Here is a 17,405-nt window from a genome sequence, read left to right on the forward strand (position 1 = left end):
CCTATCTATTTATAGACAATAATATATTCTGATACAATTGGATGGAAGACTTTTTTCTTTACTGGAAAAGAGCATCCTGCAGCGTGAGGCAGGCTGGGAGTTACGTTCTTTACAGCTGGCAGAACACCCATCTGTGTGTGCTTGAAAGAGGGTAGGGGATACGTGTTCACATGTGCACTTCCATACCCTGTGCTAGGACTGCCTGGAATAACCGGAGAATTGAAGAATTCATTCTAAAAGAGAGACAATTGATTAAATTTCTTTGCATCATTGCTGATGGATAAACTGTAACTTTAATCACAGCGATTGGCATTGCTTTTACAGGATAGTTGTATCGGAAAATGCGATAAAAATTGTAGAAAGGAACCTTAAAAGGCTCTTGTTTTGATGCACTTCCAGCTTGCAAATAAAAACCACTTTCTTCAACTTTCCTGGAAAGAATTTGTCACTATTATCAGGCTATTAAGATACATTATTTTCTTATGAGGAAAGTATTGCCCCAAGCCACATGGAGATTATTTATGATTAACTACAAGCATATCTGTGCTGGTTTTGACTGGGATAGAGTTAATTTTCTTCATAGTAACTAGTATGGGGCTATGTTTTGGATTTGTGCTGAAAACAGTGTTGATAATATAGAGATGTTTTAGTTACTGCTGAGCAGTGCTTACACAGAGTCAAGGCCTTTTCTGCTGCTCACGCCACCCAATAGGCTGGGGGTGGACAAGAAGTTGGGAGGGGACATAGCTGGGACAGCTGATGCCAACTGACCAAAGGGATATTTCACACCATGTGAGGTCATGCTCAGTATATAAAGCTGGGGGAAGAAGAAGGAAGGGGGGAGATGTTCGGGGTGATGGTGTTTGTCTTCCCAAGTAACCATTACATGCTTTTCTGGAGATGGCTGAACACCTGCCTGCTGGTGGGAAGCAGTGAATGAATTCCTTTTTTTTTCTTTGCTTGCATGCGCAGCTTTTGCTTTACTTATTAAACTGTCTTTGTCTCAACTCATGAGTTCTCCCACTTTTACTCTTCCAATTCTCTCCCCCGTCCCGCCACGGGGGGTGTGAGCGAGCGGCTGCGTGGGGCTCAGCTGCCAGCTGGGGTTAAACCACAGTATCTTCTCAGAGTTTTGTGTTACTGATCCATGGTTGAGGTCCATATAAATGCAAATAAAAATGAAGCTCGCAGCCACCAGCGCTGCTCCCCTGTATAGGAAATGCAGCCTTATTTATTAGACTCGAAATGACAGGTGGGTATACCAGAGAAAAATCTAGCCTTGGTGTGAATTGCTGATACCTTTGCCGACATCTCTGGTGATGTGCAGGTGGAGGCGAGGAGGGGTGTACCAGGTGGGGCAGAGCACAGCTTGCTTGCACCAGGCATGTACTGGCTATCCAAAATAAGCACAATTCATCTGCTCTGTGACAGAAAGAACTAAAACTAAGCAGGCATCACCAGAAGTAATATGCTACTTTGGCTATTTGTGTATTAAGTTGAAAAATGCTAAAGCCTGTTCTTTGAAGGGTGTTAAAAAAAAATATATTAGTCAGTTTAAAAACACACCGTCCTCATATAGATTTGGCCTATGATAGTACTGTATCCTTCTGCTTCTAGGACAATAACCCTTATTATGCTTCACCACGAAGTTTCTTTTGTTCTTGCTCTGAGAAAGCCAAATCGATGAAAGAGCGTCAGAACAGCTTGGGTACGGGCATCTGTATGACACATAGCCCTTAGTCAGCAGAAAGCAGGTTGGAAGTGGTAGTACCCCCGCTTCCACAACTATCCTAAAGCTCCTGAAAGCAGATCTTGGGAATCCCTAAGGGAAATAAACCCAATGCACCTCAATGCAAAGAAGACCTCAGTTTAAAATTATTCTCTAACCTTCCTGTTCTCTAAGTCTTAGAAACAAATTTCCTCGAAGTAGAGACAAAGGGTCAGAGCAGAAGCTCATGGCTGGATGAGCTGGGAGAACTCATCCAAACTGATGGCTGGATGTCAGGGAGACACAGAGAGAGTGGACTGCCCGGAGGTGGGAGCATCACAGACTCGATCCAGATGAAGAAATAAATGATGACTTTGAAACATAACACAGGGTTTATCATGACAGAAGTGAAAGGGTATAAAGACCTAAACTATTTATTTGTATGAGAACATAATGGTCCTTGTCATCGACTTGGTGTTGAAAGGAATGACTTCCATCTAGAGGATGCAGAAAAACCAGGAGATAAATTTCAGTACGAGTAACAGTTTAATGGAAAAAGATTGAAAGAGAGGAGGAATATGGAAATTAGACAGGGATGACATTGTAAGAATTTAAATGTGACATTTGGCAGCAGCAGTATCATTCGTGGAAAAACAAACAATGCTAATCAACATCAGATGTATTGTTATTTTAAAATAGACTTTATTTATTGACAATAAATATACAATCTTAATAGTCAGAAACCAATAGCAAACATTCTTAGAAAAAATACAAAAAAATACATTCTCACATTCTGAATTTTATCAACATACACAGAGTCTAAAACAGTGGCGACGGTCTGTAATTTATGGTGCTTGTTAAGGCAATGAAATAGCCATTGGTCCAAATTCATCTTGACTTCAACAGATCTGTATAAAGTGAGAGTCTGGCCTACATATCAAGTGTAAATAAGAGTAAAATTGATTCATAGTTTAAAACAAATGTTAATTTTCCCTTCAAGCAGATGTCTAAGTATTATTAAAGTCACCTAGACTAAAAAAAAATAAAAAAGAAGTTACAAATACTCATGTTGGCAACTGCCCCCCCAGCATTTTGTTCTGATGTCTGTGCAGAGCTCCCTGTGAACAAGCAGAGCACATTTCAGCAGTTGGAGGTAGAGGCTACAGAAATTGCACAGCTTAAATCAAACTATTAAGATGCAATTATTAGGCACACTGTTGGTTTTCCCGTTCTTTCTCTCTCAATCAGAACTGGGCTGTGAATAACACTGTGCACATGGTAAGCTGAACTGAATTCCTGATATGATGGCTTCCGAAATGAAATGTTACAGCTACATTAGCACGGAGTGTGGCACTTCAGAAGCAAATCGCCAGAGCAAAAAGTAGAGGTTGACTAGGTGATGCCCATGCAGTACTCACCGCTCTCTTCAGCCTAGCTCTGGTTTTAGCTCTCTGGACCAAGTGCCTGCCAGAGACCATTAAGTGCATATCTAAAACCTGCCTTCTGGTTCAGTTTGAACCAAGAGGAATCCAGTCCATGTGCCCTGAGACCGGTCTGTGATGGGAAGCACTGCCCGGAAAGTGGGGACAAGTGGAAGACTAGTTTCAAAAGCACACTCCTGATCTGAACAAAAACGGTAATGTAGAAACATGCCCAAAGCTGATTAGGATTTTATTATGGGAGGAGCCCAAGTCATAGATACATACACTTTGCTGATGTAGCAAGTTTTTTAAATCATTATTTTAAAGTCAGGAATGTAAACTCTTGATGACACTCAGGGCCAAATCCTCCTTTAGGAAATGCTGCCAAATGATGTAAAATGGGGCAACTGAGAGAGGCCACAGGGACCAAACAAGGAACAGAAGGCACTCCTGAAAATCAGCCTCAAGCTCTGCCACTTCATGGCCCCAGGCAAGGCACTCAATTCCTTTGTTTCCTAGTCTCTTTACCTCTCAAAGAGGGCAATAAATGCTTTCTTAAGACCAAATAATTACCTGAAATGGTCCATTTTGTGCTGCACTTTTTTTTTCCCCTTTATCACAGGATGCTTCCTTGCCTGCCCCAGCCCTCCAACACCGCACCTGATAAGGTATTTAAGGCACACTGGTGCTGTGATCACTGATGGGGGTATGAAAACGGCATCTCTTAGCTGAACACAACTGCAGACCAGGAAGGGCCAGTTCAAAGCTAATATCAAAAGCTCCAAGTCTGAAAGGAGCTGACTGGCCTTTCTAACCAAACTCATTTTGCACAGGGAAGTCCTGAGTACTTCACTAAAAGTTTTCCATGAAACAGATTTTTTGGACAAATCTTGCTTTAAAAAGAAGTTTGGTATATTATGCAGTGACCGGACCAGAGCCAATGTGTACAAACTGAAATACAGGAGGTTCCCTCTGAACAACAAGAAACACTGTGAGGGTGACCGAGCGCTGGCACAGGTTGCCCAGGGAGGTTGTGGAGGCTCCATCCTTGGAGATATTAAAAAGCCATCTGGACACAGTCCTGGGCAGCCGGCTCTCGGTGGCCCTGCTTGAGCAAGGCGGGGTTGGGCCACATGACCTCCAGAGGTCCTTTCCAACCCCAGCCATCCTGTGATCTGGGGAAAAGGTCAAAGGTATTGAGGGGATATATTTTGATATGAAATTCTGTCTTTGCTTAGAAACTTCTGAGCGTTTGTCCATCCACCCAATTTATATTTGCTTACTGGTAAACTAAAGACTTGTCACGATTCTGATGCAACCAAAACAAATGGCAAAGGGTAGAATTCCCTGTGAAAAGAAGCACTGTTTCAATCACTGCTCTGGTTGACTTGTTGTTTACAGTTACGGTTTATCTTCTTTTTCTGTCCTCCGTCTTTTCTTGCCTCAGGTGATATCTGCTCAAAGTTTTCTGGGCATTATAATAAGTAAGCTTCAGTCCTTCAGTGTCAGAAATGCAAGTGGTTCTCTGGAACCTGTGTTTCTTTCTTGCATCTTTCCTTGATTTTTGAACCAAGCTTTCCCCTCACGTTCTTCCATGCAATCGTGCAAAGTCTCGCTGAGTGAAAGCTCGTGTATCATGACTGCCGAAAGGACTCCCCTCCTGTGCTACCTCTTCTGGTTTAAATGTTGCTGTTTCAAAGGATAGGCTTGAGGTACACAGCAGTCAGTATTTGGAAGTTTTGCTACAAAATTCAGACTTTTGGTTCCTTCTGATTATTAGTGGGATAAAGTACATCTTATAAATGCTACAAATGAATTTCTTAATATATAAACAAGTATATGAATAATCTGCCTAAAAATTCTGCATATCTATTACATTTATGAATAGTACAAAATTAGAAATGCAACAGTAATCTCCTGGTTTACAAAGTACAGGCATTTTTTTTTTTTTTAACACAATTTTTGTTTTCAGAATTTGTAGAAATTGGTCCACTAAAACTGTTAAAAGACAAAGCAAGTAACAATCTGGTATATCACTGCTGCAGACACAAAGCGGAGCTCTACATACATGCTTAATCTGTAATTCCCCAACTCCCAGTTTGCAACCGGAGCCAAAATAGCCAAGCAGATCTGCAGCCTAATTTGAAGATGACTGATGGCTCTAGCACAGGCATCCACACCTCTAACATCTTTCCTACTTATTTAAAGCTTCATAACATGGTTAAGGCATATTAAATGGTTTATTCCAATCTTCAGTTTCAGTAGATTCATGGTCTCATCAGAATTCACTTTATCACACAATGTTGTATCACAACAGGTCCAGCTGCACGTTCTTCCTATGTCGAAATATTTCAGGGAAGAGCATGGTGCTTCTGGTGTGGGAGAAATGCAAAAGACAGCCCTCCACAAATATTGATTTTGTACGTGAAAAGACTTTTAACACTCATTACTGCTACAGGTAGGAGGCCTTCAAGGCTATGGTCATTCAGAGCAGAATGGGCAAGTGAACTAATGGAAGTACATTGACTGAGGAAAGATAAAATGCCTGAGTTTTCTACTCACTTGGAGTGCTGTAAGTCAGTTTGTATGCATTGATTTCAAAGGCAATTCTCCTGTTTACACAGAGATTGATGAACAGGATGGGCTTACAGTCCTGCTGCTTCTTCTGATCCAAGTCCATGATTAATTGAAATATCTTGTTATCCATTTAAGTTTCAGTATGCATAGCTAATTCAGTGTAGCACACAACAGCGTTTAGTACGTCAATACCAATGGCTTAACAACACGATTTTGAGTTGTAATTGTCTTCTCTTTCCTTCATGTTTTGGCTTTTCCTCTTCATTTTAGAGTTAGAGTTTGCGTTAGCAAGTAATCAAAACTCCTTCAGAAGACATGATGGCATCGTTCTTGTTCTTGAGTTTTTATTCAAGTCAAACAAGAGATCTAATAGCTGGTGCCTAAATAAAGTGGAAAGCACTCTATGTATTTGAGAATTAATCTGCATCGTTTTAAGATGATAAATAATTTTTATCTTCACATGTTAAAAAAATATGTCCTACTAAAGCTGTTTAAAAAGTTGATAACTCTTATCTGAGTCACAGTGGTTGCATTTCTCCAAGGGAAACAGGTAAATGAGCAGGCAACAGTTGCAAGACACAATGTTTAGTAAAGGGAATTAATCCAAAGTGTTTGATTAGCTATTGGCAATATCCGGACAGCTATGAGTTGGCTAAATACTGTTATTCCATATAAAAAAGTACTTATTCAGCTTTAGGTCGGAAAGTGCTGTCAACTGTTTTGATAATTTTGTCGGCTATGTTCCCCATGGTTTTTTTCACAACTTTGAGATCGTTCTCATGCAAGAGTTTCTGTGTTAGGTACTTCTCTCGTTTGACCTTGCTCTTGGTCTTTTGCGATACATCCGGAATTACGTATGAAATAATAAAATTCACAAAGTATATGACATGCTGGGGAAGGTGAAAATGAAAAAATGTCAGTTAGGCTGAACAGGACATTATTATTATTATAAATGAAATGTCACATTATCTCTTAAGACTCTCAGCTGGTTCTGTACCGGCATCTATCACAGTGGAACAGTATTTTAAAAAGTGGACATGACTAATGAGTAGAATAATTGTCTGATAAACAAGAACTTCTTGTTTATCAGAATTGATAAACAAGAATTTCTAATCCTGATTTTAACAAGGACTTCTCTACCTGCTTTGGGGAAACCCCAGTACCCAGTGCTTCCCCCCTGCATGTAAATAACAGTTGCAGTTTCTTTTAAAATTGTTTTAGGTTTGTTCAAATGACTCTGGGGCAATGGGCTTTGCTCTGCTATGGGAACTCTGATCTAACCAGTTGCATGTTTCTGATGACTTCAGTAGTGCCCGGATCAGGCCCTATAAAATTTCATTTTATAATGAAATAATACCTAATATTCCTCTACTTTAATCTTGGACTGACACCCATCTTTCATAAGCCTAGACCGTAGCTGCAGAGCAAGCAGCAATTGCTTTTTCAGCATCTAGAGACTCACCGCTTGCAGTGACCATCTTTATAGACTTAACTCTGCTGGTGCACATGTATTATGTACACGTATTCATGAGGCTCTGCGCAAACTTTCTCTAAGTATATGTAAAAATGTTTTTGGTCTCACTTTCCCTTCTATTTCTGATACCAAAAATAATTTTACAGTTCTTGAGAAAAGAAACTGCAAACACATGGGACAATCCTCAGCTGATGTCATGACTTCAGAGTCTTTTTCTAATGGTGCTACACCTAATTTATGTCTCCCAAGCTCTTGCCCATGCTAGCACACATCACCAGCTCTCTGTTAGCAGTGTCGGGACAGAATGTCTTTGAAGGATTTTCTGCGTGGAGAGGTGAGAAATTTAAATAAGTAACGCTCAAACCCCTGTAATCTTACCTCCATGACAATGATGAAAGCCAGCTTGGCTGCAATGACATGCCAGTAGTATATGTTGTGCTCATATTGGTGCTGGTGACCAGCAGGGTAGCGGAGATCCCGGTATCTGAAAGCAAGGTAGGAAAGTCAGGAGCAAGTCTCGGGCATCTCTGCAGTACGGCACTGTGGCCAGAGGATGGAGCAAGACATGTCCCCGCTTAATGCATCCAGTTAGCTGCACAAAACTACAGTAGTGGGTAAAATCATACCTCCAAAGTAAGCTATATTTGGCTGAAATGCCCCTTTTTTTTTTTTTGCCACTGTATTAAGAATTACTTACAAAACTTTTACAGTGCTTTTTTTTTTGAAGATTATCTATTACGAGAAAAACAAATGAAAGTAGGGATTTTCTGCCTATCCCAAACTTATGGGTGAATACTGCCGCTCAGTTCTGCCTTTCAAAATATGCTGGCTTTAACTGTGCTTTAACATTTCTTACTGGATATTGTTAACTGAATTGGATGATTTGGGTATTAAAAAAAAATCATATTTATTTTTGTCATTGGAAAAGAATGGTTATTTGACACTTGCCTGCACGTCGTTTGGTTCCCAAACCAAGGGGAAAAGGGCTTGCTTGCGTTCTTGAAGTCTGAGATGTTGAAGACAGAAAGTGTACTGTTTATATACCCTTTCATAGTGTGACTGCTGTGACCCCCATAAGGAGGGACCGAAAAGGACCAGTAATAAACCAGACGAGGAATCATGTCAGACGTAAAAGCAATGATCATAGCCTGCATTTCAGAAAAAGAAGACAAAAAAGCAGAGCAGTGTTTAAGAAATAAGCCTTAATATGCACAGCTTTGCCATATACTTAGTATCTCAAAAATTACAGTATGAGCTAAAAATAGAAAATATGTACTTTTCCAGCCAGTGGTTCCCTCTGTAAATGAGCACGTAGCCACTCACAGGCATAAAACAATCCCTTTCTGGAATGTGCACTCCGTATGGTTTGTAAATTACGCTAGCTCTGCTGGATCCCTTAAAAAAGTTATACTATAGTACACTTCTTTCCACAGGAGCACGCAGTGGAGGTCAGCAGCCAAACTCACCTCGAAGTACTCAAAGGTAACCTTCAGCAAACGTGCTTGCTATCAGATGTACTTACGAGATGCTTAAAGAAATCCTGCCTGATCAAACTCATGGAAACAACAGACGAGTCCTTCAGTAACAGAAAATTAAATTTCACCAGGAACCCTGAGGTTTGAGTAAAGGCATTAAATAAATTATATATATAGCTGATCCATCTCTGACCCCAGAACCATCCCACTCTTTCTGAGGTGGTAGCCAGCCCAAATTCATCTTGGCAGTTGTTGCCTCATAAGTTTCAATGTCAGTACATGTGGAAACCGCTCTTGATGCCAAGATAATTTTTTTAGTAGCAGCTGCCTAGTGCTGTTTTACATATGACGTGACCACTTGTTTTTATCTTGCTCCCAAGAGAGTCCCTGTCCTACTCAGTCTGCTGGTCACAAACTGGGTAGGAAATTGGATCCGTGGGTTTGTTGTGGGAAGTCTTTTCTAAACTCATAAACTTCCCAAAACATCCTATTGTGGAGGACAGGTTAACTATGTTTAATCCGATCTCCTCCTCTGCTATTGCAAATTCAAAAGGTTTGCCTGTGAAGAAGACTTTCCACTGGCAAGATCTGCAGCTGAGTGCCTAGCGGGAGGCTGTCCGGCCAGCTCATGCCGACAGGCGTCTCTGGCGCCCAGCACCTAGGAAGGAGTGACGAGCTCCGCTCCAGGGATGAAGGAGAAGTCTTTTGTCCCACGGCAGGGGGAAAAAAAACACTTGAGAACATGGATGGAAAGAACCAGGGCAGAGACATGGAGGAGAAAGGCGTGAAGTAGGGATCTAATGGGATCACGGGGAGGGAGGTTTTGACAGAGATGCGTAAAAGGGGCAGAAAAAAGCCATAGGAAGGGTGTGGGACAGAGGAAGTGGCAAAGTTAAGCAGTAACGGGTAACAGAGGAGAATAAGAGCTGGTTAATATCTGCATTTTATTCTCCTTCATGCCAGTCTGTGATTCATGCCCTCTGTATTTCCTTATTTTCATGAGATGGGGAAAAAATGGTCCACGCTGGTGCAGCATTGCCAACAAGACAGACCCAACCTGAGGAGCTATTTGTAACACCTGAAAAAAAGGGAAGGGGAGAGAGGAGAAAGGCGTAAAAAAAATACAGACATCTCTTCCACAGTTCCTCAAACACCACTCTGGTGGCAGTGCTAGTAGCTAAAACTACCACCCCCCTCCTGCCTGTGCCCCTGGCAGTTCACTCATGCATCCATGCAGCTGTGCAGCAGATCAGATCACGGCACTGATCTGGCGGGGAATCCTGGCCGGATCCGCTCCCTGATCTGGTTCATTGTGTGTTTGTCAAAGCGCTGGTGCCAGCACAAGACCAGAGACAGCAGCAAGGGGAAAAGACGGGGAAGGGAAAGGGCAAAGAGTTGAAAAGGGTGCGAGACCAACCCCATCTCCAGTAGCACCGCTGCCAAATGTTAAACACTAAAACAAGACTTAAGATTGACGCTGTGGTCCAAAATCTATATTTGTTTTTCCAGAATATTGTTACAATTGAATTCAGTTAAAAGAAAGTTAATTTGGCTGATGAGAAAGAAAAGGGAGGTGCCCTAAGACTAAAATAAACTCATTTAAAAGTTTCAAGGATAAGGGGTTTTTTTTTTTGGTACTGTACTTTGGCTTAAATCAAGTATAGTTGGCATGCACTTTTAAAAACTGTTTTTAAGCATTACATGCCAGTGTGCAATGAAGTGAAAATTATGTGTTGTTTATATTTACACGCAGAGGAGTGGGTGTTTCTTGGCGGAAAAGAAATATATATTACTGTGTCTTTCAGTTGCAGGGAGAAGACCTCACACCTAAATTACCCTGTTTTTAACTGAAGTACAAGCACAGAAAGTTTTAGTTACATATAATTTCGTTCTGTTCATTAGCTCATCCAGTCAGACCATAAGTGAACCAATAGCAACCGAACAGTAAGGCAAAAAAATCCCTTCTCCCTTTGGACCAAACGAGTTTGATGCTGCTTCTGTGTATCACTTAGAAAGATGCTGGAATACGGTATTTACACAACTTAATATTTGCTCTTAGTGAATTTTTTTGCAAGGCCCCAGGTCTCTCATCATCTTAAATCTGAACCCCATCCCACTCTCCTCCCTCTCTCGGAATGATCTCCAGATGTGCTCCAGAGAGCTGCAAGGACAGAAATATGAAAGCTAATCCTACAGCATCCTCTCAAAGGAAAAACTTTTTTTCCTCCTGAATTATGGTCTTCATTTTAGGGTATTGCACTGGAGAACTACAAACAAATAGCACATTCTCTTCTTCCCAAGCTTTGCTGCGCACAATTTTCCACTTATACCATAACTAATTAAAATCAGTCTCCAAATCAACAACAGATGCTTTGGTATCATGCAACGGCAAGTCCAGCGCCTGAGTGGCAAGTCACAAAACCCATAGTTTTGTGCAAAAGTTGCTTGCAAGCTACTAGCAGGTGTCACAGAGGCAATGCATGAAGGAGAAGATGATATATTACCCAAGTCAAATCACAAGTCACACAGAAGAGAAGAAACACTTTCCGTGTGCTGAGGAAAAATCAAGGCAAGGATGGCAAAGGAAAGCCTGATGACCTATGCTAGATCCTGTATGTCAAACAAGAAAAAAAACATACTTAAAGGGAAGAAAACCGCTTCTAGCATTTGATCTAGTATATGGCCTTATAGCCCACACTTCATTAGCAAGAAACACTGGTCTCTTTGAGGTCCTTACAACACCTGCAGCAGGGCCTTTTGAACATGGCAGTCTCTGGTGCTGTGCCCCTCGCACGCTCATAACCCCACCGCTGTCAGTGGCAAATGCACTACATTCATGCCGACATTAACCGTACCTAACGCGTGAGACCTCCGAACAGGGCGACTCTGAAAGAAACATGCCTGCAGCTAACAGCCACAGGAACATTGGGGTGTAGTGGCTGTCAAGGAGGACAGAGAGTAAAACCAAGCTGTCATATATACTTTGAGGACTTCCCACGGTTTCAGCGATGCTTCAAGGGGTACAGCACATAAGGAGGAATTTGGAGTGAAAAAAGTCGCAAAGCTCAGATTAGCCTCAGGTGGGCTGTGACTGGGTAGCGGCAGACACTTACTGCTGGGTCATTTTTCTGCAGAAAGCAGGGCACAAATACATACCCAACAGCAGCCTACACATGCCTGAGTCACCTCAAGGTCACCAAAGGCACTTTAACTCTGCCCTGAATATCATAAAGACTATGACTAAGGTACACGTAACAATATTTTGAAGTAATCTTAAGATGTATATCCAACTTTTTATTTCATAGTGGCATTTCAGAGTGGAGTCAGATCCCTCCTCGGAGAGGTAAGCGAAACCTCTCACGGCCCCCCTCACCATCCCAACTGCCCTTACGTAATAGGTATGAGGCTCTGGAAATTGAGGACCAGGCGATTGAGGATGGAGAAGCTGATCCATCCAGTGAAATGCACAGTGCTCATCACTCACCCCCACGCCTCAGGACGTCCTCAACAAAGAAAGAAAGAAGGGTTATTGTAGTAGGTGACTCCCTTCTGAGAGGAACAGAGGGTCCTGTCTGTAGACCGGACCCATCCCACAGGGAAGTCAGCTGCCTCCCTGGGGCCAGAATTAAGGACATACGGAGGAAACTCCCTTCCCTGGTCCAGTCATCAGATTACTATCCGCTACTGATATTTCAGGTAGGCAGTGACGAAGTAGGTACCAGAAGTCTGAGGGCAATGAAGAATGACTTTAGGGCCCTGGGACGGCTGGTTAAGGGATTGGGAGCACAAATAGTGTTCTCCTCTATCCCACCATTTGCAGGGGTAGACGAGGGGATAAATAGGAGGAGCCAGCAAATTAACTCCTGGCTCCGCGACTGGTGCGTCCGGCAGGACTTTGGCTTTTTTGAACATGGGCTGATCTACAGGAAACCAGGCATGCTGGCATCAGGCAGGGGAAGCCTAACACGAAGGGGAAGAAAGAGACTGGGACAAGAATTAGCAGGGCTTATCCATAAGGCTTTAAACTAGGTTTGATGGGGGATGGGGACGAAACCAGCGTCACAAAAGTGGTGCCTGGGAGCAACATAGCAGTGCTCATGGGTAAAAGTGATAGCAAGGTCTTGCAGCCTGTCCCAGCGATGGTGGGGGATAGTGAATTGTGTGGCAGCATAGACACAAGGAGTAGTGATAATTTAGTAACTACAGTAGTGTCCGAGAATGATCAGGTGCAAATCAGGGCCTGTCCCCCCAAGAAAGTGGTAGGACAATTAACCCAACTGAAGTGCATCTACACTAATGCACGCAGCATGGGGAATAAGCAGGACGAGCTGGAGGCCATCGTGCAGCAGGGAAACTATGATGTGGTTGCCATCACAGAAACGTGGTGGGAAGACACACACAAGTGGAGTGCTGTAATTGATGGCTACCAGCTTTTCAGAAGAGATAGGCAAGGGAAGAGAGGTGGTGGGGTGGCCCTCTATGTTAGGGGCGGTTTTGAATGTCTAGAACTCAACAGTGTGAATGACAGTGTTGAGTGTGTATGGATAAAAATCAAGGGGAAGGCCAACAAGGCAGATATCATGATGGGAGTTTGTTATAGACCCCCTAATCAGGATGTAGAAACCGATGAAGTATTCTATAAGCGGCTGGCAGAGGTCTCGCGATCATCTGCCCTTGTTCTTGTGGGGGATTTCAACTTCCCAGATGTCCGCTGGGAATACTACACAGCAGAGAGGGAACAGTCCCGGAGGTTCCTGGAGTGTGTGGAAGACAACTTCCTAACACAGCTGGTGAAGGAACCTACTAGGGGAAGTGCCCTACTGGACCTACTGTTTGTTAACAGAGAAGGTCTTGTGGGGGATGTAAAGGTTGGAGGTCGTCTTGGGCAGAGTGACCATGAAATGATAGAGTTTTCAATTCTTGGTGAAGGGAGGCGGGGAGCCAGCAAAACTGCCACCTTGGATTTCCGAAGGGCAGACTTTAGCCTGTTTAGGAGCATGGTTGAGAGTGTCCCTTGGGAGGCAGTTTTGAAGAGCAAAGGTGCCCAGGAAAGCTGGTCATACTTCAAGCAGGTGCTCTTAGAAGCACAGGTGAAGGCCATCCCCATGTCCCGAAAGACGAGCCGACAGGGAAGAAGGCCAGCCTGGCTAAATAGAGAGCTTTGGCTGGACCTCAGGAAAAAAAGGAAGGCTTACATTCTCTGGAAAAGGGGCTTAGCAACTCATGAGGATTATCAAGATATAACAAAGCTATGCAGGGGGAAGATTAGAAGGGCCAAAGCTCAATCAGAACTCAGCTTGGCCACTGCAGTTAAAGATAACAAGAAGAGATTTTTCCAGTATATCAACAGAAAAAGGAAAACTAGGGAAAATATAGGTCCACTGATGAATGAGACGGGTGCCCTAGTGGTGGAAGACACAGAGAAGGCAGAGTTACTGAATGCCTTCTTTTCTTCGGTCTTCACTGATAAAGCCGTCCCTCACACATCCCATACCCTGGAGGCAAGGGGGAAGGTCTGGAGAGAGGAAGATTTTCCCTTAGTTGAGGAGGACAGGGTCAGAGACCACTTGGCCAAGCTGGACATTCATAAATCCATGGGCCCTGACGGGATGCACCCGCGAGTGCTGAGAGAGCTGGCAGATGTTATCGCTAGACCACTCTCCATCGTCTTTGAAAAGTCATGGGGAACAGGAGAGGTGCCTGAGGACTGGAGGAAGGCTAACATCACTCCAGTCTTCAAAAAAGGCAAGAAGGAGGACCCAGGGAACTACAGACCGGTTAGTCTCACCTCTGTCCCTGGGAAGGTAATGGAGCGACTCATTCTGGATGTCGGCTCCAAACACATAGAGGAACAGGCAGTTATTGGAAGTGGTCAGCATGGATTTACCAAGGGCAAATCATGCCTGACCAATCTGATAGCTTTCTATGATGTTATAACGGGTTGGCTGGATGAGGGGAGAGCCGTAGATGTCATCTACCTTGACCTTAGCAAGGCTTTTGACACTGTCTCCCATAACATCCTCATTAGGAAGCTGAGGAAGTATGGGCTAGACGAGGTGACAGTGAGGTGGATCGAGAGCTGGCTGAGTGACAGAACCCAGAGGGTTGTGATCAGCGGCACAGAGTCCAGTTGGAGGCCTGTAACGAGTGGTGTCCCTCAGGGGTCAATACTTGGACCAATTTTGTTCAATATATTCATTAATGACCTAGATGAGGGGACAGAGTGTATCCTCAGCAAGTTTGCTGATGATACCAAGCTGGGAGGGGTGGCCGACACTCCAGAGGGCCATGCTGCCATCCAGCGTGACCTGGACAGGCTGGAGAGCTGGGCAGAGAAGAACCTAATGAGGTTCAACAAAAGCAAGTGTAGGGTCCTGCACCTGGGAAGGAAGAATGCCAAACACCAGTATATGTTAGGGGCGGACATGCTGGGAAGCAGCTCTGAGGAGAAGGACCTGGGGGTCCTGGTAGACAGCAAATTATCCATGAGCCAGCAGTGTGCCCTTGTCGCCAAGAAGGCCAATGGCATCCTGGGCTGCACAGGGAAGACTGTGGCCAGTAGGTCGAGGGAGGTCATTCTCCCCCTCTACTCTGCACTGGTGAGGCCACAACTGGAGTACTGTGTCCAGTTTTGGGCTCCCCAGTTCAAGAGGGACAGGGAACTACTGGAGCGAGTCCAGCGAAGGGCAACCAAGATGATTATGGGACTGGAGCACCTCCCTTATGAGGAAAGGCTGAAAGAGCTGGGACTCTTTAGCCTGGAGAAGAGAAGGTTGAGGGGGGACCTGATTAATGTTTACAAGTATCTAAAGGGTGGGTTTAAGGAGGACGGAGCCAGGCTCTTTTCAATGGTTCCCAGCGACAGGACAAGGGGCAATGGGCACAAGCTAGAACATAGGAAGTTCCGTTCAAATACACGGAAAAACTTCTTTACAGTGAGGGTGACAGAGCACTGGAACAGGCTGCCCAGGCAGGTGGTGGAGTCCCCTTCTCTGGAGATTTTCAAGACCCGCCTGGATGCAGCCCTGAGGGATGTGCTTTAGGCAATCCTGCTCTAGCAGGGGAGTTGGACTAGATCATCTCTAGAGGTCCCTTCCAACTCTGAAGATTCCGTGATTCCGTGATTCCGTGATTACAAGATCCAGCTGGATTGCCCAGGAAAGACAGTTAGCTTATCCAACAATACAACATATTTGTTTTTCTTCCAGGCCACCAGAAACTTTTTTGCCTTTTAAGTTTTCTAGCAGCATAGTTCAAAAGAGAATATGGATGCACCAATAATGTTGCCTCTACTTCTAGCTATGCTTCACCTGGGAATTTGCATCATTTGCTGGGAGAGTTATAATTAACAATGTTTTGCACAAGCACAAAACCAGGAGAGCCCAAAGGTATCTCCGGTGCCACCTGACATTTCTAAAAATCTGAACACGTGTTACCAAAGTTGCATGGCTTTTGTTTTAAATTTTAACACAGATTTACTAGTAAGGCCTTGAATGTTTCATATGCCTATGGAACAGCTGGATTTATGTTTGGTTTGCCGCAGCAGAGCAGTGCAAAACAGCTGGAGCATATGCTCAAGCTTGTTGTCTGTCTTCCAGATTCTTTTGTAAATTTTCCACCCTCAAGTTCCCTTTTTTCTTCCGTCATTTCTCTGTGCTCAATTCTCTGCCTTTATGTTCTCCTGAGTCACCACTCTACATCCTAACTATGTTTACCATACCTGTTGAATTTCTATAGTATGAAATAAAAGTTCTGAACAAGAGTAATGGCGATTTTGGGAGACCTTCAAATAACTGAAAATATGTCTAATAGCGGAGGTTGACATACAAAATTTTCCTAATTACTGAAATCCACCTTGGACTCCTGTTTCTATATGGTACCATCCCTAAATGCCAAAATAATGAAAACAAGCTTCTGAGAAGATGATAACCCAATAGGCAGTCAGGTCATGGAAACTCATCCTCCCTTTCATGGAATCACGGAATTTTTCAGAGTTGGAAGGGACCTCTAGAGATCATCTAGTCCAACTCCCCTGCTAGAGCAGGATTGCCTAGAGCACATCACTCAGGACTGCATCCAGGCGGGTCTTGAAAATCTCCAGAGAAGGGGACTCCACAACCTCCCTGGGCAGCCTGTTCCAGTGCTCTGTCACCCTCACCGTAAAGAAGTTTTTTCTTATATTTGATTGGAAACAAGGGCCCCCTCCTTTCAGGAGCAAAAAAAAGACTTTTTCAAGTGGGTGAAAAAAAGAGAGGAATATGTAGGGACTCTCATCTGGGTGTGGGAAGAGAAAGTGCACGAAGCTGTTCCATTATTTCTAAGAAGTAGAACCCCTGAGGCTGAGACCCTAGAACATCCAAGCACCCAATGACTATAGAAGGTATCTGAGATACAGGAAAATAAGTTCATGCCCTTATTTAAATTTGAATTGTTCTTTTACTTGAAATAAGTCCCCGAACTATCTGGTTAGTATCTATGGTAAAGTGCTCAGCTCCATCTCCCTCCTCTTATTCAAAGTCTGGCATTCTCCAAACAGGCAGAGTCTCCTGTGAAAGCTTGGGCTAAGATGAACTCTTGTCTTCAGACTCAACTGCTTTCTCCAGAAACTCCCACTGAGCACAATAAGGTACTGTTACCGCAAGGACGAGGTCCTAGAGAAAGTGACCATCTTTAACTGTGTCAGAATGGATCCCTGATCTCACCGATAACAGTAGAAAATGGTGACCTTGTTGAAAAAGGCTATTAACCAT

At 43.6% G+C, this 17,405-nt stretch overlaps 1 protein-coding gene across 1 annotated transcript in view; it reads right to left on the reverse strand.

Moving 5' to 3' along the window:
- Positions 1 to 2,375: 2,375 nt before the first annotated feature.
- ANO6 (anoctamin 6) overlaps positions 2,376 to 17,405 on the reverse strand; it is an 81,638-nt gene continuing 66,608 nt past the window's right edge. Inside the window, exons 18-20 of the mRNA XM_054187846.1 lie at positions 8,129 to 8,328; positions 7,559 to 7,664; positions 2,376 to 6,596 (exon numbers count right to left, since the gene is read on the reverse strand). Coding sequence (XP_054043821.1) covers positions 6,390 to 6,596; positions 7,559 to 7,664; positions 8,129 to 8,328 — 513 coding nt within the window. The 3' untranslated portion in view covers positions 2,376 to 6,389. The remainder of the gene's footprint in view (positions 6,597 to 7,558; positions 7,665 to 8,128; positions 8,329 to 17,405) is intronic.

Source organism: Rissa tridactyla, chromosome 1 (assembly GCF_028500815.1).
Source record: "Rissa tridactyla isolate bRisTri1 chromosome 1, bRisTri1.patW.cur.20221130, whole genome shotgun sequence".
NCBI lineage: Eukaryota > Metazoa > Chordata > Aves > Charadriiformes > Laridae > Rissa > Rissa tridactyla.